Here is a 25,838-nt window from a genome sequence, read left to right on the forward strand (position 1 = left end):
AACTAGCTGATCTCCAAAGAAATCCAAGCTACTCCCAGCAATGAAGGTGGGCCAGCAGTGCTTTTGCCAAAAGGGGTTAATTGGTTATGCTGCCTTCTTCCAAGACCTCATGTTGAAACATCCAGTGCTTGCTACTGAAATATTGCAGAACTAAGGTATTAAAGCCAGCTTCACTTGCAAATAAATGGTACTGTCAAAGAGAATTTTCCCAAATCATATGAAAAATGTTTTGATAGAATCAACCAGAGCAATAACAGAGAACAACCACTATGCAGGCTCTACACTACAAGCAAAGCCGACAGGCCACCAGAGTGAGCATGGCTGAGGAAGACCAGGCTGCATTCAAAATAAAGTCTTTCACTTCTGTGTTAGCAAGTCACTGTTTATTTTCCTTGTGAGGAACTATTGTTTCCCTAATCAATTGATATCCCAGCATTCTAGGAATGTAGTCATGCAGCTCAACTGACACGTAAACACCTGCAGCTAAGATTGATGCCATCCAGAGGGACCTGGACAAGTTGGAGAAGAGGGCCCACAGGAGTCTAACAAGAGGTTTAACAAGACCAAATGCAAAGTGCAGCACATGGGTGGGGGCAACAGCTGATCTCAATACAGATCAAGAGCAGTCTTGCTGAGGAGGACTTTTAGGTGCTGGTGGATGAGAGGCTGGACATGATCCAGCAATGTGCACTTGAAGCCCAGAAAGCCAAAAATGTCCTAGGCTGCATCCAAAGCAGCATGGCCAGCAGGTTGAGAGAGGGGGTCCTGCCCCTCTACTCTGCTCTGGTGAGACCCCACCTGCAGTGCCACATCCAGCTCTGGGGGCCTCAGCACAGACAGGATATCAGCCTGTTCCAGTGAGTCCAGAGGAGGCCACCAAGATGATTAGAGGGAATCCCTAAAGGGGAAAGGCTGAGAGAACTGGGATTGTTCAGCCTGGAAAACAGACAGCTTAGGGGTGACCTAACTGGGGCCTTCGTTACCTGCAGGGAGCCTTTAAGAAAGCTGGAGAGGGATTTTTAACATGAGCATGTGGTGATAGGACAAGTAAAGATGGATTCAAACTGAAAGACAGTAGGTTTAGATTAGATATTCAAAAGAAATTCTTTACTGTGAGGCACCAGGACAAGCTGCCCAGAGAAGCTGTGAATGCCCCATCTCCAGAGGTGTTTGAGAGTAGGCTAGATGGGGCTCTAGGCTAGATGGGGCTCTAAGCAGCCTGGTCTAGTAGAAGGTGTCTCTGCCCATGGCATGCGGGATGGATCTTTAAGGTCCCTTCCAGCCCAAACCATACTATGATGCGAAATATGTATCAGAAAAAGGTGGTTAAAGATAGAAAAAATTTAAATCTAGAAGTGTACGAACAGTCCCAATAAACTTAACATATAAGGTCAAAAATTAAGCATTTAGGTGAACTAGAGAAGGTACATAAAAACATAGATAATCACATGTCCAGAACAATTTCTGCACAAGAAAATACTAAACAGAGAGGGAACCCTTAGGCTTGAAAAAGAGAGGTCTATAAAATCAAGCATAATATGAGAGTGATGAAGAGGGAATGATTATTCACTATTTGAGACTCACACAAGGAAATCATCAGGTTTAAAGCACAAGCCGCAGGAAATATTTTTTCCAAACAAGGCATAGTTAAATTGTGTAACTTATTGAGTATTGCGGATGCCAAGTATTTAAATGGGTTCAAGAGGGATTACACAAATGCATGTAGAATACTTCTATTGGTGACTATAAAAAATTAAAAGGAAAAAAAAAACCCTACAGTTTTGATGTACCAGATGCTTCAGAAGCCTGTGAAGCGATAACTGCCAGAAGCTGGGGGGATGAAACATGAGGACATTTCTCACAGTTTCGCATCCCTTCCCTAAAGGGCCATGAGTGCCAGACACTGGAGCACGTGGTCTTCTGGGTTTGTCCAGGATAGCAGCTCTTTGCAGAGAAGCCTTACAGCTGTGGAGACAAGGAGTCTGCCAGGCTTCCCTGTAAGAGGAACCTCCAGGGTTAATCCAGAGTTTCTCTGGCCTTCACTGCAGCTCATTCTCATGACTTCACTGACTTGTGGGGCATAGAAGGGGAAGAGGGAAGAGTGAGAGAGGAGAAGGATAGTGTCAAGACAACTAGGGCACCATTTGTGTTGCCTCTAGAAACTATACCATTTCCTCTACCTTCTAAAAAATTTTCCTCCAGAAAGCTTCTGAGAGTTTTCTTGACAACATAGACAGTTTACAACGTCTGAATGTTTTTTTATGGCATGCAATGAACAAAATTTAAATACCAGTGCCAAGAATTAGAATGATTTACATCATTCTCTCCAGGGTGGGGCATACTCTATTCTCTACTCAGAGGCTCCTAATGTTCCCCATGCTGCTAAGCTGTGTTTGTCACCATAAATTAGAAGACTTCCATTTAAAAATCTCTGAAGCTTTTGAAGCAGAGCAGGTTTGGTGGTGGGGAACAGGGGGTATGTATTCACGTTCCTGAGGGAATCAACTGCTTGCAGCAGAGTCTCAGCTCCTGGCTCCTGCTGCATTCCTGCAGGTCTCAGTGCAGCCATTCATCTCCAAAGCGATAGCCAGAGCAAGAGGAGAATGTTTGATATTGTACCTTCTCAGTGTGAGCATTGCAAGTCTTTGGACCTGTTTTCACCTGCATTTCCAGAGATGTGGAGCCATACAAACTGAGGTTTCACACACTGTGTGGCTCTGCCAAGCCAATGATTGGGCCAATCAGATGCTCAACCCATCGCCATCAGTTTAATGAATTACAAAACAAAGCACATTCATAGATCATAACATGATTCAGATACTTTGCCATTTCTTAACAGGGCTACCCAAATCCAGATGTTCAGGAAAATTTTGCCACCACAGTCCCAGGAAATTCCTGAAAGAGAGCCATAGTTCTTATTATTTTTCCAGAGATAGATTTCCCTGTGCTGCTTTCCAGCAGCAAAAGAGCAATTCTATCAGGACTCAGAACAGCTAAGAACAGCTAGAACCAATCCATGATTTTTTTTTTTTTTCCTGGGCAGAGTAAAGCAAAATTACCCCAAAGACAACTATAAAAATTAGTGGACTACAACACTGTTTTCCAGTGTCGCACCAAAACACTTTTTTTCTATATATAACAGGGAATGTGTTAAAGAACAAAAAGCTTCCTTATTACTGTAAAAAAAATTCTGTAGGCTGCAACTTTTAACTTGTATTTTCTGAGAAGCTGTTTTAACTGTTGCAGGCTAAGTTTTCATACAGCTCCTGTAGCATCTAAAGGGAGATGTCCAAAAGCAAAACTTCCACTGAACAAGCATCTCCCATTGGCAAAGCTGAAATTTCAGTGCAGGAAACAATTTCATAAGCCTTTCTAACAAATAACTTTATTTTGAAAGCACTAAAAATTGATGGAAATAGAGAGAGCAGGTTTTCTGTATTTTCTCCCACCCCAAGTATTCAGCAAAGAAAGCAGCATCTGCCACAGCATAGTGTACTTGCCTACAAAACTGATCTCAGACAGCAGAGGCAATCTGAGACTTACTTTGCACTCTCAAGGCTGCTTTTCATCTAAGGTGTTGCTCTTTTGGGCTAAGATGAAAGCTTTAATACTGAATGTCTACATTCTGTTCTCAACCAGAAGAGAGGAAGTAGATTCTAGCCAAATTAGGACACCTTCCAAGCCCTGCACAATACAACCCAGGTTTTATTTCTATGTCAAAACTACAAGGAGATTCGTTTAATTCAGTGCTCTGTTATTTAATTCAACGCTCTGTTTTCTGAGTTACAGCACAAATGCTTCTTAAAAGACAACAAGTAATTTTCGCTGAAAGTGCAGCAAAAAAGTGGCCTTTGGAAATGTTCTTGCTGGCTACCAGTCACCCCCAGTCACACGCAGCTGTCGCAGACTTTGGTGGCCTCTAGTGGCTGCTTTGTCCACATCCCAAACTCGTCACATGATTTGACTCCTAAGATTCCATCTGCTCCATCTCCCATCCGTATTTGCTGATCACTCCAAACCTGGCATCAGAGCGAGATGATGATATCGAGAGGTGCAGTAAAGATAAAGTAGCAGTTGTTACAATCATAGATGCCATGTACCCATCAAGACCTGTCCTCAACACTTACAGTAGGTTTCCTGTCACCTGCCAGGTATAAACAGGGGCAAGGAGCTCTGGTTCTTTTAATTATGTGCTTTCCATTGATTTTCTGACACAATTTCTTTTTAAGCCACAGTTTAAGCTATGATGTCTAATAATAAAGTCAAGAGCAAGACGTGTCTTCATGAAAGACTAACGTTCACTTAACAGTCTTTCAATTAGTTTGAGGATTAAAAAGTTACAAATTCAGGTTTTTAAGAATGAAATATTTAGGTGGTTCAACAGTTCTTCAAAAGCAACAATCTGATGTGTCTCGAACTGAAGTGAATACAGAGCTCATGGGATCTGCAGACATCCCCTCTACAATGCACCAAATCAAACCTAATGAAAAGGAACATTCATGGTAAAAGTTTTCTAAAAGCAGTCTAACTTTCCCTAAGATGGGTGCAGTTCTCAGATACCACCACATTGCCAAATCACCAACAGAGCAGTGTGGAGGCTCCAATTCAGATTGGATGAAATTTTGCTCTTCTGCATCAGGGAAGCTGAAGTCTACAAAGGCTTTAAAAGTTGTTCAGCTGAAAGGAGTGGACACACCAGAATAGCAAGTTCCAGGCAGCACCAGACACTGCCTAGCACAGCTCCTGGTGTTCTCCAAGTTCATGGTTACTCTCTCAAGCTGTAAAGCTCTACTCAAAGGACACAAAATGCTGCACAAACATTACAGCAAGCAAGCCCCTCCTTGCCAAGAGGGAGGGCCAATGCAGTTTCTCAAGCTTACAAAAGGTTTGAAAATCTGTCCTGAACTCGTGATAATTTTGTGCAAGTCCCAACTCCAGCCCAAGTTACAAGCCATTCCTCTTTAGCCTAAGCAGATTTCTTGTCTCTGGTGCTCAATGGTTCAAGTGAATATCCCCAAACAAAACACCATATTTGCCTTTGGGCAGCATCTCCCTGATGCTGCTGCACTGTAAGCAAGGCCAGAAGCAATTAACACGCTTCCATTTTTGTAACAGACTATTCAAGCACAGTTTTAATTCGATACTCTTTATTATGATATCCAGGAAAACAATAACAAGGTGATTGCTTATTACAGCTTCCAGGGACTGGGGCTCCAGACCTCCTTGTCCTGGGTACACACACGCGCACGCACACACACGCACGAAAGACAACCCTTGCCACAAGAACTTACAATCTACATAAACAAAACAAAGATAATGATTAATTGAGAAACAAAGAGGAGGAATCACCTGCGTGAGAACATGAGTTAAATTTTGGCTTGGTTTCTAGTCCGGAGTTCAAGAGTTGAAATTCCTACCCTGTTACAGTATTCTTGTTACCATGGGCTGAATACTTATCTGTTGATTACAATGCAAGATACAGTCTTCAACATTTAAAAACAAATATAAGGAGACACAAAGCTCTAGACCATAATTTTTCACGTGGTATACAGCAAAACTACAGTCTAGAGATTCAGAGATCTTGGGTGCCCGGTTTCCTAAATGAAAAAGGCAGTGAGAGTGAACTGCAATAAACAAAGCAAAACCATCCAGGAATATCAACTTCTGTTAAACCAGACTGACTAACATATTATTTTTTCAATTCACTATATCAAATTGCCCAACGCTCTTGTGTGTAGCATGAAGAAGTAACAACTGTGTTGTGCTGAACGATAATGCCTGACCTTTAATGTTAACCACAATAAACACAGACAAAGAATGAATACTGAAACACTATTGAATTATAAAGCTACACTTTAGCTGCTCTGATTCTGCAAAAAGTTTCAAACACAAAGAGAAGTAAAAGGAGTTGTCATTTCTGGCACTCACATCATAGACTTGCCATCCTTGAGCTGGATAAAACTAAAGTATCTGCAGAAACCTAAAATAAAAGTGACAGGACACATAGAAAGAGATCAAGAGCAAGTGCATTGGATTCAAAACTAGGCCGTATGCTTTTTTTTTAAACCAGAAATAAAAGTTGTTGCCTTTTGAATTGGCAACATCAAAAGAACTTCTCTAAAAGGCAGAAAGCAGTCAGCCTACTGCTGCTGCAGCCCAGCACTCCTCACACATTGCTCACCAAAGGGAATGGACAGGGGCAGAAGCCAACAGCAGTCCCATTTCACTCACAACAGCACTTGCTATGTGGATGTGAGCTATATCCAAGTTGTATTGCAATTTATTCTTCCTAAAGAGTTTCAGTTCCCATTAAGGAGGTTCTGATGACACTCAACATATTGATGTGCATGTTTCTTTTGCACGTCTGATCCAGAAACACTCCAGCACTGATCCTATTTTAGCTCTGAAGAGCACACAAAATTCCTTATTGTGTACAGATTTAGGGTTATCAGATCCAAAACTGAGTAGTTCGGGGAGCAGTGTGAAGAAGGGGCACTCACCAGACATCCACCACAACAGCTTACAGTATATAAAACAACCCCACCGACAAACCTACAAGCATGGGCTAATCCAGTGCTCTAAAGATAATCCACAGCTCGCAATGTAAGAAATTCAAATACGATGAACAGATGATAACTGACGTCAGTCCTTTGAAGTCTTTTTCTTTTTAAAGGATTTTCTAAATATTCCCCAAGCTTTCATTTTGTAGGACATTCTTATACCCTGCACCAGAAATAACCTAAATATTTGCATAACAAGATTCAGGCATTAAACCACAGCCCCCCCTGCAGATGCCATCTCTGTATGCAGGCTCCCACTGGCCTGTAAATGTTACAAACATCACCACTGTCTCTACTTTGTGTTCAAGTCCCTTCAATACTGACATTTTCCAGACAGAACAATTAGGACAGCGATGATCACCACTGCACAGGGAGCCTATTGAAACTGCCAATCTCCAACATTTACAACACAGGCCCAAAGGGCTGAGTCACAAATGGAACCAAACCCAAGTATGACCTAGGAATCAGCTGGTGAACTTCCTGAAAACAGGAAAACAAACCAAGAGAAACCAAACAATCCTCCCCTCCATGTACCAAGGCTCGCACACAGTGCAATTCTTGTGAAGCTCTCTGGAATACCTCCTCCAGTACATAAAGGATTGATGTAGGAATAAAAAAATCTCACACCAAAAAAGAAAAAAAACCCCCATAATTTCCTGGCTGTTAAGGAAAGTAATGTTGTTTGTTTGATCCAGGACAATCTACAATTTCAAAATCCCTATTTCTACTCTGCCAGTATGACAGATAAAAGGCATCTCAGTACAGTAAATCACAATGAGTATCTCCCCTTCCCCCACAAGATATGAAAAAAATCCATCAATACTTAATGGATTTGGCATGTAGGAACTGCCAGAGAGACCAGGTCCCTTCTGGTTCTGGTGACTGAAAGCCTTTAAAGATATCCCACAGTGTAATCTAGTGTAATTTTTAAGCAACATGCTGTTGAAAGGGACAGATGCCTTAGAACCTGACTGATCCTTACCCTGCAACTCTTCTTCTTGCTTATACATAATTACTTGTAAAACTCTGGGGTTACTATCAGGCAACTAACCCAATGGGAAAAACCCAAACATGCTTGTTTTCAGGTGCACCAGCCCCCTGGTCTAACTCACCACGCAACCAGAAAGGCTCATGCTAGCTAAGGCAAGGGACAGAGCAACAATTCTGGCAGCAGCCTACATTACTTTCAGGCTAGCATGGTTATGGGAATCCTCCCTTCCCTTTCATATCAAGCTTTGCCCCAACAATATCAACTCAGGTGCAGTCAGTCAGAAATCTGCAAAGAACAAAGGACTGCAGATGTGTATTGACCCTTTTTACAGAAGTCCAATTACCTATACCCAAGGACCACACTGCTTTTTATGATTCTGGGTACTATAACTCCGTAAACACAACTAAAATTTTCAAAGAAAAACAGTATTTAGAAAAAATACCAAATCCTTACCAATACCTGCTGATTTTCTAAATGCATCATCCCAACATACATAATTTACCTTCAGCATAACCTAAACTTAGAAGAAATAGCCTATGCATTTTCTCTGCTCAGCAAATTCCTTCACTATTCCTAAGTTTGGGCATGGGATCACCAGAAAAACAGTATTTCCAAAGAGTATTTTCACATTCATGAATGATTCACACAGGAGAAATCAGTCTTTGCAACCAGTCAAGGAGAAAGTGCCCAGATGAAAACTAAAACTCTGAAAATTAATTTCAGCTGCTCTGCATTCCTTGTTTGTACTTTGAAATTAAATATAACCACTTTAAAAGTAAAATGATGGTTTTGAGAGAATATTCTGGCGCATAAAACAAACACACATTTGGGGCTCAAATAAAGGCTTGAAATCATCTGTTGTTAAATCTTGAAAAGTTTTGACAAGATGGTGCAAAGAGAAGGAGGTTTAAGAAAAAAAAACCAAACCAAACAAACGCTATCCACTGTCTGTGTAATTATTCAATTCAAATCCATCTAAATGGACAAAGCTTTCTCTTTGTGGGACCTGGTAATTGATGAGGATAAATTAACTACTGCCTATTTTATTTGGCATAGGATATAATAATGAACTCCTCAGTCATTTCCATTTCTAATTTTCTTGATGCCATAATTAAGAAAACATGATTAGACAACTAATATTCTTCCATCTTACTGAAACTCTGATTACAGCAAAGAGCCAAAACTGCAATAACATTTGAAAATCAATTTTAAGCAATTTTAAGCCAAACAATACTCTAATGCTAAAACAAGTAATATCAAATTAGAAGTCTCAATATGTTCTAAGTTTGAGAGTTTCTATCCCAAGGCAGATAATTAAACAATACTGGTCTTGCCTCATCAAACATGATAAATATGTATTTTTAGTTATGAGAGAAGAGACAGAAAATAGTGGCTTCCAATACTCTAACCAATTTCTAGAACACCTGTTGTTACTTTCTATTACTTGGCAGATACCAACAACTCCTATAAGGCAATGATGAATATTAAGCCATTGTGGAAACAAAAGTGCTTTTGTAAATGTCCAAAGGACAAAAATGTCCGTCCATAAGGCCAAAAGGAGACAAAAAGCAACGTCAGTATTAACAGTCAAGAATACTTCTGAAGTTTTTGGAAATTAACCTGAAGTTTACATTTCAAGACTACTGTGTCAAAGAATGAGGTTAACAAGAAATAGTTTGCCTTAGGGAAACAACTATTACAACCCTCAGACTCCTATAAGTCTTGAAGATCTCAAGAAGTACCTTAAATGACTGCTTCATAATTTGTTCCTCCACCCTTTATGATTCTTTCAGCCCCAGTGCAACCAGATATCACAAGCAAACTGATTTAGAGTCCAAGCACCAGACTAGACACTTAAAATTTACCCCCTTTGGCTTAAGGTACAATTTGAGAGCAAGGCACACAGAATCTTTGAAGGTTCTTCTGGGAACATCAGACACAAAACATGATTTTGAACAACAAGTATATAATGTACACGAGTCTCAAAATTTCCGAGTTCCGGTTTTCCAGTTTTGTGGTCAGGTTGGACAGATTCACAGTTCTACATGGGATGTCCCAGCACATGGGATCCCTACTTCTGCTGAAGCAGACTGGGCATACTGGAGGGCACCCTGCCCCAGAGCTCTCAAGCTAAGCAAGTACAAGTCTGCCAAGTCCGCTTCAGGAGCTGTGAACCAAATACTTGGGAATTGTGTCTGTAATCAGCTGAAACATGCAATAAATTATACTGTAATAACTCTAAACAGCACTAAACAACTGAAGAATGGATAGTTGCTTGTAGTGAGGATTTTGTACTAGAATGTTTATTCTGAATAGCAAGCAATTGAACTGTAGAAAATACAGAATGCAGATTTATAATTTTGTTGGGTATAGACTCCATTATAATAACAGTTTTTAATTACAATTATTTATCAGCTTGATTGCTCATAATTACTCCTTAATCAATAAGCAGTTCAATACTTGGGTTAACTTGATAGACTAATTTAGCAACTTCTTCTTAGGACTGCAATAACTGTCTCACTCATTCCCAAGTGAAACAGGCTGAATTGCACCCATTACAAAAGTGTACAGAGGAAAGATTATCTGCATAATAAACTGGAAAACTAACTGGACAAGGTTTCACATTGAATACAATTATGAAAGATAATGGAAAAATTCTTAAATTTAGATTTTTTCAGTTGCAGCAGAGGTCACAATAAATCAGTTTTAAGAAGCTGTAGCTTTTAAATATTTTTTCATAAAAATATATATAGGAGAAATCAAACTATTTCCTAACAGAGGTGAAACAAAGCAAAGCAGTTAGAATAAAGGAATGTTTCTCATCACTTGATCCATTTATCTAATTCCCTCTTCATGGAGCACTGATTGCCTCCCAAAACAAACACAGCACATTTTAATAACCTCCACCCAGAAAATCAGACAGACAAGTTTTCAAAGAAGGTCCAATGCACACCAATTCTCCAAGATACATACACCTCAAAAGCACAGACAGAAGTGGACAGTGCTACTCAAATTACTCTCTCTATGACCATACACACTCCCTTCTAATTTTCAGGTGCTAAAAGCTATATCTCAAAAAGGTGTTGTGCTCCTTGTAAGAGATTTCTAACCAACAAACAATAAGACTCTGCAACGTTTCCAATTAGTTCAGTTTTGTTTTAATGATATGGGGCAATTCTTAGAGCAGACATTATGCAGCTATAGTAACTACCAAATAAAGAGGTCTATTGGTGTGGTCTTGGAATCCCAAATTGAAATGTAAATTTGAGTCAAGGTAATTAGCTGAAAACCCAGAGTATCTGAATATGCATACAATGTTTTTACTTCAATTTTGCAATACTTTTTGAGGAACTTGGAAAAAGTGAAGTTGGTAGAACAGTATCACCAAGATTACAAAAACTGGAAGGAAATAATACACTGCAACAGTGATCCTCATTAAGTAAGTTATTTCATCACAGTAAATATTTAAAAAAGCGTCAATGTGTTTTAAAAAGTGTTGAATCCTCCCCCCAAGTATCTGAAGAGAGATAAACTTTTTCCTTAGTCAAAATGGTTTTTTAAAAAAAGTTTCTCAAAACAACAGCAATAATCAAAAAACATGAATTGTATTTTCTTTAATCCATAATATTTCTAGTGCTGAAGGGCCATCCATGTAAAAAGCAGATTCTTTGGGGACATTAGTCAATTAACTTAATAAAACCCAGTTTTACGAGGATTTATCCTTCCTGCTGCGAGGCGAGTCTGCTCCGTTTGAGGTCACTGTTCCATTTATTCCATTTTCTAGAAAAAAAGAAGAAATCACTCTTTAAGTACAGTGAGACACTTTGTATTTTATTACATTTTTGTGGGTCCTACACAAACAGCCTTTAACTTCTTTTCTGATGTACCCTCAGAAAAGAAGGTTAATTAATTATCATTCAGTGTGCAACAGCATAATGAAGTTTTTACAAAGTGCATTATTTAAAGTTTACTATAATAAATTCCAGAACCCTAATGTGACCAGACACCGAAATGAGTCCATTATATAACACCAGTTATGATATCTTAGAAGACATTCTGTGAAAAACTACAACTTCAGATGAGATGGTTCTGTGAAATTTTGGAGACAGACTGTATACAGAGTTCTCTGCTACAGGTCTTAGCTATTTACCTCACCTATGTCATAATTCTTGTTAAAATTACACTCCTTTGCTTACTTTACAAGCACTCGAAACATAGAGGAAATCCTTTTTACACAGATATACCCACAATTTTTAAAGCATATATTTTAACATATTTAACTCATTTACATTATGATGAAGATATTTACATAGATAAGGCAGAAGTAAAACACCGGTTCAGATTTGCAATGAGTATGTGTAGGTGGAAAGAGCTCAAGATCAGGCACCTAGCTAAGAACACAAAGGTACTTGAGATGATAGTTTGTCCTCACATTTAGGTGTTTATTATTTCTTATTTATGTTGTAGTCTCATAGGTAGTGAGTTTTTAGTTTTTTACTAATAAGGTATAAAATTTTTTGTTATAAGGTTTTTTAAGGTTAAACTATTTCATTAAGAAATGATACTTAAATTATTTTCACTTTTAATCTAATAACTAATTACTTGAAGCAATGTGGACTTTTTTGACTAATTACAAAATACTATTTAAACTTAAGAAGAAGGAAGAAGAAGGTAAAGAAGGAATAGTTTTTGCTTTAAAGCTTCTATCTTGTTCTATATATATTATTATACTTTAAAACTTCAAATTCTAAGTTTTTCACCTTGTGATATTACACACTTCTAATTAACTACACACTTGTAATCCTAGAGTTACCAATTAATTTTGGAAGCCTTCTCCATGGCTTCAGGTCAAAGGTATTGCTCTCCTGGGAGTTAGTTAGAGTGTGTCAGCACAGAAATCCTCAGCATCCACAACTCCAACACCCCCTTTACTCAGTTTCACCTCACCCAAGGAAACAGATGTTGCCTGACAGTGACTACATTTATAAAGCAGATCTAAAGAGCACAGTGCATAGCCAGCTACAATGCTTGCAGCCTAACATCTCTGCTCTGACTCAGATCATTCCGACTTCAAGCAACAGCTGCTGGTTTTTTGGGTGCTTTTAAACAATTATTACATAGACATATTTATATACTTTTATAAAGGACTGGTTAAACTTATTTTTCCATCCACAGATGTGCTGAAGGTCACTAGAGTGTGGACAGTCTACAAAAACAACTGTTGGCCTCCCTCTTTCTCCCACGACTCCCAAATGCTCCCATTTGTGCAAACAAGCAACAAAAAAACCCAAAAATGACAACCACACATGAGCAGGAGACCAGGCCCAAAGAGTCACAGTCTGTTTGAGCACATATTGGCTGTAAATGACACCACCATTTTAAGCCTACATAAGGTGGTCTTTGGATATTTCTGAAAATGTTTGAATTGTTTTTAAGTAAAGAAATTTGCAAACAATTAATTAGACCCAAGCCAGCTAACTGAAATCATATTTTCCTAAAGAGTTTAGGTAAAACAACAAAGAACATGAATCAGCACATGTATATCCCACCTATATCACCAGCAGGATTTTTTACTGTCATTTCTTGCTTTTGGCATAGACGAAAAGTAACACATTTTATTGTGCCCTGGCTCTCAAAAAAAACATTCAACCACACACACACAAAAAAGCGTTTTAAATAGTTCAATTGCATATATTACTCCTTCAAAACCACTGCTTTGCTGCATCCTATGCAAGTGTTTTGAATAGACAGGAATATTCAAAACAGAAGAAAAATGAATGAATTGAGTTCTTTTATGTTCATTTAAAATCAGTAATACAATTCTTCAGTGTTCAAGACAGGCATAGTTCAATTATTTTGTGAATTAACTGACTTTTTCACTGTTTGTTTACCATTTGCAAGTCTCCATTGAAGTAGGCTGAAACCCAGCAGATTCACTAAACTACATTAATTAAATAGATTAAGAGATTTTAAAAAGGAATTTCATTTCTGACTCCGTAATCAAGGCATAGATTTTAAAATTACTTGACATAAAATACTTAAATTTAAAAAAACCCTCCATATTGAGGCCATGACCATGAAGCTCTATTAAACAGGACACTTACACAGGAAACTACCTTCACTCCATTTAAAAAAAAAATTCCAACTGAATTTTCAGATGAAAAAAAACCAAACAACACTACACAAAAGCCAAGTTGTGATAATTACAAATCATTCTAAAGGGAGTGCAGCAGTACTCTAAACTACATAATTTTAATAAAAATAGAAACTTCGGAGAAATAAAAAAAATACTGATCTCCCACCACAAATCTCAGTTCTCAGTGCAAATGGTCCTGACACACACTACTTTCAAAATATCAAAAAGTGGAACAGAGGTTGGTAATACATAACTGGGGGCAAAGGATTATGCTGAAGAAAGCTTTTGAAACAACTTCTGCCATTTCAAAAGGGTGCAGAAGTTATTCAAACTAGCAGTTAAATACATAGGAAGGAGTTGAACTGTTGGTGCAACAGATATATTGAAGTACAGGGATTTAATTTTTTTTTAAAAGAGCACAAAATTTTTTCTTGGAGGAAAGAGTGTTCTGTTCATCTCTCATACCATTTCCACAAAAAGGGTGTGACATAACGAAAAAGTCAGACCTGTACTCTTTAGTTTATTTCCAAATGCTTTGACACAGGTTTACAGTAGTAAGGTGTTATTACCTTTCCTTAAAGAACTACCAATTTCTGGTTTTTGTAAAAATAGTCCAACACAAAACTTTTTACTGGGTGGATCACCAAATCCTCTCTTTGCTCTAAACCCTCAGAATTTTGGGGCAATGAAAAAGAAGCTTGAAATCCACAGCAAAAAAATTTTACAAATGAATGTCTAAGAGAAGAGATCTAAAATTGCATCTGTTCCCTTTATATAAGGGAACAAAACACAAGCATGACACATTTTGCTCCAAGTAATGAAATTATAGAGAATAAAAAATATCATGCTGCATTAATGAAAAATACCCCAGTAATTCCTTTATTTTGGCAGTTAGAAAACCCAACAATATATAGTGGTTTTTCTTTAAAAAAAAGAATTATTCTTCCCACAGTAATATTCCCCAGTACTGCTTCTCTAGCTGAGTCATCTCACTCACAAGTTAAACACAAAATGCTTCTTTAGCGACCTAAAGTTGGTTTTGAGAAGTCAAGGGAACAGAAAAAATGAAACTACAAACCTCTTTCTTTTCTGGAGGTCTTTCCTTTAGCTGATACAAACTTCTTTTTCACTGACTGAGGCTGAGAAGAAGAATGCTCTCTCCACCTCCGAAGCTGGAAATTAATGAACTTCCACATCATAAATGCTTGGGTCATGCAGATGGAGGCCAGCACACTGATTCTAGAAACAAATAATAGGTAAAGTTTCATCAGTAGGTTTGCCTCATTATTCAAACAGAAAAGCAAGGTAGAACACCTCAGGATTTTGGGCAACTTCCAAAATCCTGAGTAACCTCCTGGTAACCTGGTAATCTCCATTTGCTAAGGCAAGAATTGAGTTCACTTGCATAGGGTGACACTGGGCTTAAACACAGATGATCAAAACTAGATATAGAGCAATGGTCAAATTTTTATCCATCAAAACTGGGAAGTACTAGGTTTCTTTCCTGCTGTCTTTCTCAGAATTACTCTCAGGGTACCAGGTAGTAACAGCTGAAAATGGTTCAGGAGTGTCTTGCAGCTCAGAGTATCAATTTTGCAAGGTAATGCTGACATTGTCAAAGTTTCAATAAATTCTTTTTCTGCATTTATAAGAAGGTCAGGCAGTTGGATCACACAGCACAACAGGGGCCATAAAAAAGGCAGAGAAGGAAGCAGTAATCTTCAAATGATACCAAAGCTGCTCTGGGCACAAATACTTTGACCTCTAAGATATACTCACAGCAATCATATTTAGAATTCAATTTACTAACTTTAAAACATTTGAAAGTAGTGTCTGTAATTGGATATTCTATTAATTCTACTGGTTTGTGTTTAGGTTTTTTTTTTTTAGTTGCTTGGGGTTTTTTCAACAGAGAAGAGTAACCAGTTAGAGATTTCTCAGCTTTAGACTAAATTCAGTCAATTCATTTCACTATGCTTTACAAGTTTCTTACATGAGCTATTCCTATTGATCCCATTGGTTACATGAAAACACTCAATCATTCAGAATTATTGGCAATAGTACCATACCACTTACATTGTGTATTTAACACGGTTTACAGCACATGCTTAAGAACTGTTCCAGGTTTACTGTACCTAACAGCCAGGATGTTAAAGTTCCCAGTACTGAAATTCAGCTGCTGATCTTCTGCTCTTGCCAGTCCAAAGCCAAAAGTGAGGACTGAGAGAATCAAGGTGAGAAGCCTTCCCAAAACAAAAAGAACTGCCCACAGTGAAAATCTAGAAATAAAAACACCACAAACACTAAATCAACTTTCCATTCAAAACACATGCACTAACAATCCAAATGCTTACCTTTCACCATGCAAATTTGTTTGAAATCCAAGAACTTACCTAAATACATGATTTTGCATCTATCTTAAATGCATCTTATATTATGAGAACTGATTTCAACTCAATTGAAAGTGCTTTCCAGCACTATTAGAACAAAAGCACATTTTTAGTTCCTATGGAGCTGGCTATATTAGCAATCTATCCTGTTTCTTTCTCTACAAAACTTAAAATAAACCCCACATTAGTACACATTGAGAGATTTTATTTCATTTAGTACTGCTACTACTATTTACTTAAATAGACTAAAGCAAGGTAGAAAGTATACTGATGGTTTAGAAATGTAAGTACTAGCATTAGTCTGGACAACTGTGGTTGCTTAAGAAACACTGTTTGAACTCCCTTGTAATTTTAGTTTCTGGTCAGTTAAATGCAAAAGGCTCTCAGACAGAAATTACAAGAACTTTAAAGATAAAGATAAAATATTAAAGACTATTTACCCTTTCTGGTATTTTTCATCACTGAAGTAGAAAAGACGGGATATGTGGAAAAGAAATTCAACGAAGTAATGCAATACCAGAAGAACAAGTCCAAGGTGGGTCAGACTATCAAAACAAATAAAACAAACATTCAGACCTTTTGTTAGATATTTAAGGCGAAGAAGGGAGTCAGCAAAAGTTTACAATTGACTTACTTCAAGAGATAGGCTCCAGCAATATGAAAGAGGTAAAGTCCAATGTAGACAATCTGGCGAAAGATATCTTCCTATTTGGAAGAAAAAAGTGACCATGTGTTATATACAATGTTACACAGTATTGTACTGTATTATCTGTTATTACAAACTATTCCCTAGTCTTGGAAAATTGTTCTTGTATCAGCTACCTCAACATGGCCTGGTTTGGCACTGAAACACTCAGCCTGGACCATCTAATTCCACACATAACTGATTGCTCATTTACCAGTCATATTCAGTGTCCTACATATGCTACTGTGAGAAAAGGCATCAAACATGGAAAGATGCTTTTAAAAAGGATCTACTTTTATTTGTTATGACCACTGTGAATATATACAAATTATTACATTTCTTATTTTGCATCTATTACTGTACCATCAGAGTCTACAGTTCCACATGTTTGCTGCCCATCAAATTGTCAGATTGCTACAGAATAAAATGACAGTCTATGAATCAAAATGAGAGGTTTTCCAAGTGTTGACATAAATTTTAAAAATTCAAGGCCATCCAAAATTCTGGCACACTGTTTCTGGCAAATACAGAGAATATTGTTATTAACCAGTCATGCTAAAGCACATGGTCCCACTTTAAGTCAGGCTTTTGTCAGCCCTATTGAACTGAACACTTCATGGAGATGAAATAATAAAGAGGAAGATATACAGCACATGGAAAGCAGATTGTGCCATCTGTGAACAGAGGGACCACTGAACCATGCCAGATCACAATAAAAATCTCTTTTGGAGTGGTAGCAGAGTACATTCAGTGTGCTTAAGAAACTCCTATTTGGAGAGATTCTCTAAACTTCAAGTAAGGATCTTTAGCTTGGATATTTTAAGGCTCCTTTTTACAAGGATCTTGTAAAAAGGGCCTAAAATTTTAGTCTTACAAGACCTATACTATGTTATTCAATACTCAGTATCACATTCAACAAACCCACAGAATCAAACAATTATGACAGCAGCAAACATCACACATAATACACAAAGAGCAGGTGGAGAAAGACCTACTATAAATTATCTGAAAGAAAATGAAAAATTGGTTATTTCAGATAGAGACACAGTAAGTACAAATGGTCAGTTTCTCCAAGCACAACCAGGACTAGCCTACAACACTTTAAAACTGAGATAACATTTTAACAGCCCATGCTGCCTGCTTAGACAAACTGTCAGAGACTGAAGGCCTTGCGGAAGAATGCACAAGGTTCACATGACTATAGAGGAACCAGAGCTGAGAAGTTATTTTCTTGTTTATGTCAGCAAGACAGATAACTGGAGCTGAGTAAAAGCAGCCAGTTTGTTCAAAAGAAGGAATAAGGCAAAAAAACCAAGATAGCAGAGGTTAAGCTGTGGTTGAAGAAATATCAACCATGCTAAAAAACAAATGAACTATCACTCTTTAACTTAATGCAAAAGTCAAAGGGCACAATTTCAAGCAGTGACCAAGTAAAACACTGCTATTCAACACACAGCATTTAGGCCACTTGTGACAGCTTTCTTGAAGTTATTTTAAGAACAATCTTCACACTTGGCTGTGAAGTCAAATTTGGAAGGTATCACTAGCACAATAAGAGAACATCAGCTGCAGTGCATCTGCAAAACAATACTCATATTGCATATGAGCAGCACAAAAGAGTGCATTTTGTTACTATTTTACTAAGCCTCTTCTAGGCTCCTGTACAAGGACCTGTGATTATGTAACACCTATGTTTAATTTTCTTCAATAAAGCAGAACTGGCAACAGAGATGCAGCCTGCTCACAGAGCACCAACAGTCACAGAATGGCTTGGGCTCAAAGACACCTTTATAGATCACTTAGTCCAATCATAGGCTAGGTGATCTACAAAGGACATCTGTCACTTGACCAGGTTGCTCAAAGCCCCATCCAGCCTGACCTTGAACACTTCAAATGAAAGCAAATTCACAACTTCTCTGCATTGTTGAGAACTGTCATTGCTGGGCATTGTGTTCCAGTGTCTCACCATCTTCATCACAAAGAATTTCTTCAAATCTACTCTAAACCCACTCTTTCAAAATAATTGTTCCTTGTCACTACAGACCCCAATAAAAAGTCTCCATATTTTTTATAAGCCTCCAAACAGTGAGAGGCCACAATAATTCTCCCTGGAGCCTTCTCTTCTCCAGGCTGACCAACCCCAATTCTCTCAGCCTGCCTCCATAGAAGGGGTGCTCCAGGCCTCTGTTCATCTTCATGGCCCTCCTCTGGCCCTGCTCAAACTGATCCATACCTTTCTCGTGCTGGGGAACCCAGAGTTGGATGCAGCACTCCAGGGGCAGTCTCACCTTCCCTCAACCAGCTGGCCACTGCTTGTTAGGCAAGTCCAGGTGACACATGTTTTTTTTGGGGTGCAAAGGTACATTGCCAGCTCACATCCCATTGTCATCCACCCATTTAAATGCTATTTAAATCAAATCCCAGACTTTCATACTCCTTTGATGTATAGAATTATTCACAGTTTATATTCTACACCTATATCATGATTCATGAAGCAGCTGTGATTTTAGCGAGCCTATTCAGACTATCAGTCCTGAGAAACAAAGGGAAAAAACCCCAAGAGTTGAAAAGAAAATACCACAATCATTTGCTTGAGGGAAAATTCTTTCAGTGGATGAGAAACACCAGTAATTTTTATTTACACAACAGATATTTAGCAATTTTACTTCAATTAGATTTTAACTGTAAAGAAAAAAAGCCACCTTGTTCTGGAGTTCCTCCCATTTACATTTTGAACTTACTTTTTTAGTTTTCTGAAAGTACAGTTCTGGAAAAGCATGAAACCAGTATGCCAACTGTAAGATGTAGAAAAACTTCATTTGAAACCTGTACAATACAGCAAGAATTGAAGAATATTATTCATCATGAATGAACTTAGAACATTTCAGAAGCTTCTAGTGAACTCATTTTATCTCTGTCTCTTAAAAAAATAAAAAATACAGACCCTTCATGCCAGCCAAGTTTAAACTAATATCTTTAATAATAAAATCATTCGGACAAAGCTTGCAAAAATGGAATTCTTTAAGTAACAGCCTACATAAAAAGAACTTTGTATGCTACAAGTTGTCAAAGAATCGAGCCCACATAAATACAACCAAAAACACATTAGTGACTAATATAGTTTTACAAACTACTTATCCTACACAGATTGTACATGACACACCCTAGGCTTAAAACAGTCCCCCCTCTCTGTCCCCCAGCAATCCTGGAAGGAAGAGGCCTTACGGAATCAGAGTGTGCGGGTAGTCCCTCCACAGAGACGTTGGATCTGATATATAGTTCTCCTACAAAAAGAAAATAACAAAAAAACCCCAATAAACACTCTAAGATGTTACTTTCTAGTCAGAAATAGTGAGTGGACGTACATATATGCATTTATGTATATGCACAAGTGTACACACAAAAAATACTCATATATACATACACAAGTAAAAGCTGCAGATCCGTAAATTTTGTTTTAGAAAATCCCCAAGAAATCACAAATAAACAAAACCAAAGCAACCCAGAAAACAAATCCCCAAAACAAAAGACAGCTGCACTGGCTTAAGAAAATAAAAAGCAACCAAACAAATCAAGTAATTATTCAAGACAGAATATCCTTATGAGATGGAAATTATTCCAGGATTACTATGGCCAAAAGTCTTCTCTTATAAACTGCTGACAAACTTTGAACTTAGAACTAAGACAAAGAGAGGTTTTCCAGGAGTTTTTATGTTAAAATAAAGAAAATAATAAAAAAGGCACAGCCTACCCTTTCTATGAGCTAAGCTCATACACATCCAGCCACTAGCAAAGGGTATGTCACCTAAAGGCACACAGTGACCTGAGGTTACAACAATCTGTCATACACCCATCCCCTGGTCTCCAGAATGCTGTGTATGGTTCCTAAACATTTATTTTATATTAATAAAACAACATAAAAAAACTACAGAGAATTAAACACCATTATAAAGTTAAATGGTTTTATCTTATTCAGTTTGACAGTAAATCTATTCAAGACTGAGCAACAGTAACACTACTGACTTTATACTCAGTTATGACTCAACTCACACAGAATCCTTAAACTTGTCCCCACTTTTAAAACCAGCTAAAACCAGAAAAATAAACAAAAATCATATTTATCATCAACATAAGTGAATTTTTGGAAATCTCATAACGAAACAGAAGAGAAAGCATACTTACAGAGACAAGAATACTCGTTCCCCAAACACAGGAGAAAAGGTAGAATGCACTGAGTTGCCCAGACTCATTGAACTTGCTATGCTTTGTTTTTGAAAAGTGCATTTTCCTGTTAATTTTCTGAAATGAAAGTCCACTGTTATTTATATGCTGCAGTACTTCGCATTTATTTAGTAACTACATTAGATTACCTTGAAAGTTTAATGCATGTTTTTACAGTTAAAAATTTTAATGAAGAAATTTACTTTAAGGTTAATAGTCTTAAAGTCTAATTAAAACCCAACAATTATCTTGATGAAAGGAATGAATATTTTGTACTTACATCCAGTACATACTCCTGAATTATAGCATGTATGATTATTGCTACAAGCATGTAAAAGAAAATTGTAGCCAAGTCTTTGATGCCATAGTAATAGAGAGAGATTGTTTCAGCAGATTGTTCTTCTAAAAGACAAAGAGAATTAACTGTTAGGCACCAATACAGTTTAATGGTTCATAAGTTTATTTCTCAGAGTGAAGTCTTTCAGACAGAAGTAGCTGTAGTCAGCTGAACAAATAAAAGTCAAATTAAACTGCCATCATGAACTAGGTCACTAAACTGTTTATAGTTATCTTCTCCATCACATCACAAACTCAATTTGACTCTGGAAAGACTAAAAACTTAAGTGCACTTAGGAAGCTTATCCAAATACACTGAAAGTGGACAATAAAAATATGCTAAACCACCACCCCACTTTGACTATTAAAAATTATCACCTTCAAAGCCAGAGTAAGAATTCACGTGACCATATCTACCAGAAAGATGGTGTTTCAGCACGAAGGACAAATCCAGCAGAAAAGAAACATTGTCTCTAACTTAATGAGCTAAAACTGTTTTCATACAAATAAAGTGAAATCCTTGAAAGCTGCTCCTTATCTATTGAAGTTGACAAGTTAAATTGACAAGTTCCCTTCTGGACAAGTCTAGGAAGCAGGGCACACTGACATGTCTGATACACTGTCTCCTCACTAACCTCTGCAAGATACATACCTGTGGCAGGAATGGTAACATTATACTGAAGTGTAACAAAAATGACGGCTGCTTTTGCTGTAATCTAAAAGAGAAAAAAACAAAGGCGCTGTAAATTCTCATGGAAATAAACTACATTAAACTGAAAACATTTGCCCATAGTTTTGGCACCCTTGCCCAGCACGTTTGCCTCCTCCCAAAAACCTGACTGACCTCCCATTATCTCAGCACTGCACCTGACTTTCCAAGGGCAGCACACATGGTGTGGTCTCTGTGGCTTTGTTTACAGAACGCTCAACCTGCCAAATGAAACATCCTTGAAAATGTTACTTACAGCCTTTCCTACAACACTGAAGTGAAAACACATGCTACAATTCTGTCTTTAGTCCATACTGTATTATTACATTAACAGAATGTATAATATCATGGAGTCCCTAGACCAAGATGCACTCAGCAGTGGCTGAGAATAAACTTTATTTAAAAGTACTTTTCTTATTTGACAAAATTTGGAAGTCAGTTATCATATTCATAAATCTGTGGGTGATCTGAAAAATGTGGACAGGGAAGGAAAAAAGGCATATACAACAGAAAACAATTTCAGGCCAGTGGGATACCAACTCAGTACAATTACCAGTCTTTTGACCCTGGGGATCCTTTGGCAAGAAGCATAAAACAAATTAAATTAAATTTAGCAGTAGTGGTACTACCCCTTTATGATAAGCTGTAAGAAAAACCAGAATGAATAAAAACAGTTTGAAGAGAGGATGTCCCAATGGCTTTCTTTGAGAAGTGGGGTGGAGATGTTCTAAAATCCCCAATACATAAAATGGAGTATAAGTTCTTATTTGACAAAAAGCAGAAACTTATTTTTTACTATAACACATTTTAATTGAATCCCAACATGAATCAACGTGCCCTAAATGAGAGGGAAAAGTAACTGTGCTTCACCATAGTTCAGACAGACACCTTTGTAGATCACCTAGTAGATCTGATCTATCACATAGATCAGATGGTTTCTCATTGCTGTAAAAACCCAGCACCTATGTGGTAATTAATAGGGCTGGCAAAAACCCCAAGCTCCTTAAGTAATCCTGGAAGGACATACTGAGCATCTGAAGATAATGACTAGGTTACTACTAGTATTAATTATTCACAGGAAGTGAGATTTTTAAAACCATTGCTTTGTCAACAGGCCCTAGATTTTCTATGAAACCCTGAATACGTGGCAGACTGTTCAGACCATGTAACTTCAGGGAATCCAACTAGTTTGCTCAAATTAGTGAAGTTGCCTTGGGCTCCCTATTCATCAAGGGAGCCCTCAGAGGACAATTTGAAACAGTGCTCAATTCTGAGCTGCCCTTTGAAGGCTCTGTCAGCTACTCTCAATACTAGAATTGTACAAGTCAGGCAGTGTAAACACCTTACCATACCAACATCAACCACAGCAAGTGATTTCCTGTACCTGTATCAAAGCGTTTAAAAAATTGCAACATACCACATCTGTACCAACAATGACACATGGCCTTTTTTTACACTGGGTTAGAAAACACAGTGGGTTAAAAAATCCGGAAACAAAATAATTCAGCACATTCAATCCCTCAAAACCTCTACCCCTACCAGTAATACTGTTAATACAGTAAGCCTGATGTAGGCACAAAAGGAAACAGTTTAGGTTTACCTCTTCAACTTCATTCCCCAGGAAATCACCATATAACAGTTATCTTGGTAATTTTTGATAGCAACCCCTAAAACAACAGTGTAGCTGGTCTGCCTGTTCTATCTATCTATCTATCTATCTATCTATCTATCTATCTATCTATCTATCTATCTATCTATCTATCTATCTATCTTCCTAACTCCACTGGCTTTTAGTGCTGAGCTGTAACAACAGCTGGATGAAACCATCCTGAAAACCATGGCAGAAAGGTCCACAACCCTTAACAAATGTCTGAAATAAATGTCTGAACAAATGCCTAGAACACCAGAAACATTTAGTCAACACCGTTTTAATTTGATGATCGGTGATCTTAGATCACTGATAACGTTTTGGCAGTCACACAGGTGAGTTACCTTTCCAGCGCCAAAAAGGCGCGGTTTAAAGCATCTGCATTCAACATGGGGGCCCAGAGAGCGGAGGGCCTGCAGCAGGGCCGGCCCTCAGGCCGCAGGGAGCGCTCCCCTCCGCCGCTGCCAGACCTCGGCGCGTCTCCGAGGCGGGAGAACGGCGGGGGTGCCCAGCCCAGCCCAGCCACACGGCGCCCGGGAGCCCCGGGATGCTCGGCGGGCAGGAGGAGCGGAGCGGCGGCCCTAAGGACACGTCACCGCTGCTCTCCCTTCCCTCCCCGCCGCGCCGCCCGCCGGGAGCCGTAGTGCCGGCGGGGCCCGGCGGGGCCGCGCACACAAAGAGCGGGGGATCGGCTGTGGCGGCCGGGCCTCGCCCCCCACCCCCTCCCCGCCGTGCCGCGCACTCCTCCCTCCCTCGCCGGCTGCCACGTAACCCCGCCGCCCGCCCGCCCGCCCGCAGCAACTGCGCCGCCCGCTCCCGGCCCCGCACGGCCTCCCGCCCGCGGCGGGGAGCGGGACCCGCTCCTGGCGGCAGCCGCGGCTGCGCCTGCCCAAGCCGCGGCGGGAGAAGGGCGTTCCGCCCGGGAAAGCGGGGATGCGCCGCGGGGAGGGCGGGCGCCCGCGGCGGCGCTCGGGCGGCGCGGCGGGGCGGGGGTCGGCTGCTGTCCCCCCGTACAGCGGCTCGGGCGTGGGCCGGCGAGCAGGTGCGCCGGGAGCAGCCGCAGGGTTCCGCCGCAGCCCGCACAGCATCCCCCGCTGCCGCGGCACTCCCGCGCCCTCCCTCCCCTCCAGCACCGAGAGCCTCCGGCGGAGTGGGAGGAAGCGGGAAGAGGACCCCCGGGGGGGGGCGTCGGTGCCGCCTCACCTCGAACATGAGCCCCAGCAGGAAGATCATAGCCATGCAGGAGACGATGTCCGCATGGTTCTGCACGATGAACTCGTGGCTCAGCACCGGCGGGTTCTTGTTGCTCTTCTTGCGGATTGCCATGGCGGGCCGGGAACTGGGCGCCGCCGCCGCCGCCGCCTCCCCGCTGCCAGCACAGCTCCTCTGGCCGCGGCCAGGAAGAGGCGGAGGGGAGGAGGCGGCCGCGCAGCCGGGGAATGGCAGCGCCGCCGCTCCGCTTCCCCCGCCCCGCCGCCAGCAGCGCCCCTGCCGGCCGGCGGCGCCTCCGCCCGCGCTCCGCCCCCGGCGCCGCGCCCGCCAATTCAAACCCGCCAACCGCGGCGCGGCCTGGCCGGCGATCGGCAGCACAGCCGAGCCGTGCCGTGCCGAGCAGTCTCACCCGGGCAGCAGTGCTGGCAGATCTACTTTGCTTTTTTAATGCTGGCAGAGACGGCCGATACTTACTGGCGGTAGCCCGAAGCCCGCGCTGACCGGCCCAGCAAACAACTCAACCCAGTAAAAGAAGGCTCTTGTCAGATTAAAACGATGAAGGAAGAGGTCTGAGAAATGAACGCTGATCCAGGATGAGTTTAGAGGTCCTTCTACCCTCGCAAAATTCGTGCTGTCTTTATTTGTTAAAGCTTCTGCTAGGCAGATAGTCCCAGTGGATCTATGAAAAAGAAATAGAAAGAAACTGACTAATGTATAGCTGAAATTTAGTGTTGTCAGAATGGCTTTTGCTGCCGGCAGCTTTTGAATGAATACAGGGCAAGAAATTAAAGCATAGCTATTTGGTATTGCTTTGCTTTGCCAGAATTGAGAGTGTGCACCAAATTAATTGCGTGAGCCGTTTTAAAAAGGTTGATTTCTTCCAATTGTATGGAGCAGTGACTCATGGAACAGATTGATCAGCGTAAGACCAGGTTTTTCAACTATGAAAC

At 39.8% G+C, this 25,838-nt stretch overlaps 1 protein-coding gene across 1 annotated transcript; it reads right to left on the reverse strand.

The window, feature by feature from the left end:
- Positions 1-5,130: 5,130 nt before the first annotated feature.
- TRAM1 (translocation associated membrane protein 1) lies at positions 5,131-25,098 on the reverse strand. Its single transcript, XM_058811056.1, has 11 exons — positions 24,880-25,098; positions 21,972-22,035; positions 21,264-21,385; positions 20,945-21,061; positions 19,988-20,046; positions 19,504-19,588; positions 16,712-16,782; positions 16,518-16,622; positions 15,823-15,966; positions 14,766-14,926; positions 5,131-11,331 (listed from the first exon to the last, which is right to left on the reverse strand). The coding sequence occupies exons 1-11, from the start codon at positions 25,000-25,002 to the stop codon at positions 11,258-11,260; spliced, it is 1,125 nt and encodes a 374-aa protein (XP_058667039.1). The 5' UTR covers positions 25,003-25,098; the 3' UTR covers positions 5,131-11,257.
- Positions 25,099-25,838: the final 740 nt, after the last annotated feature.

This window comes from Ammospiza caudacuta, chromosome 1 (genome assembly GCF_027887145.1).
Source record: "Ammospiza caudacuta isolate bAmmCau1 chromosome 1, bAmmCau1.pri, whole genome shotgun sequence".
Classification (NCBI taxonomy): Eukaryota; Metazoa; Chordata; class Aves; order Passeriformes; family Passerellidae; genus Ammospiza; species Ammospiza caudacuta.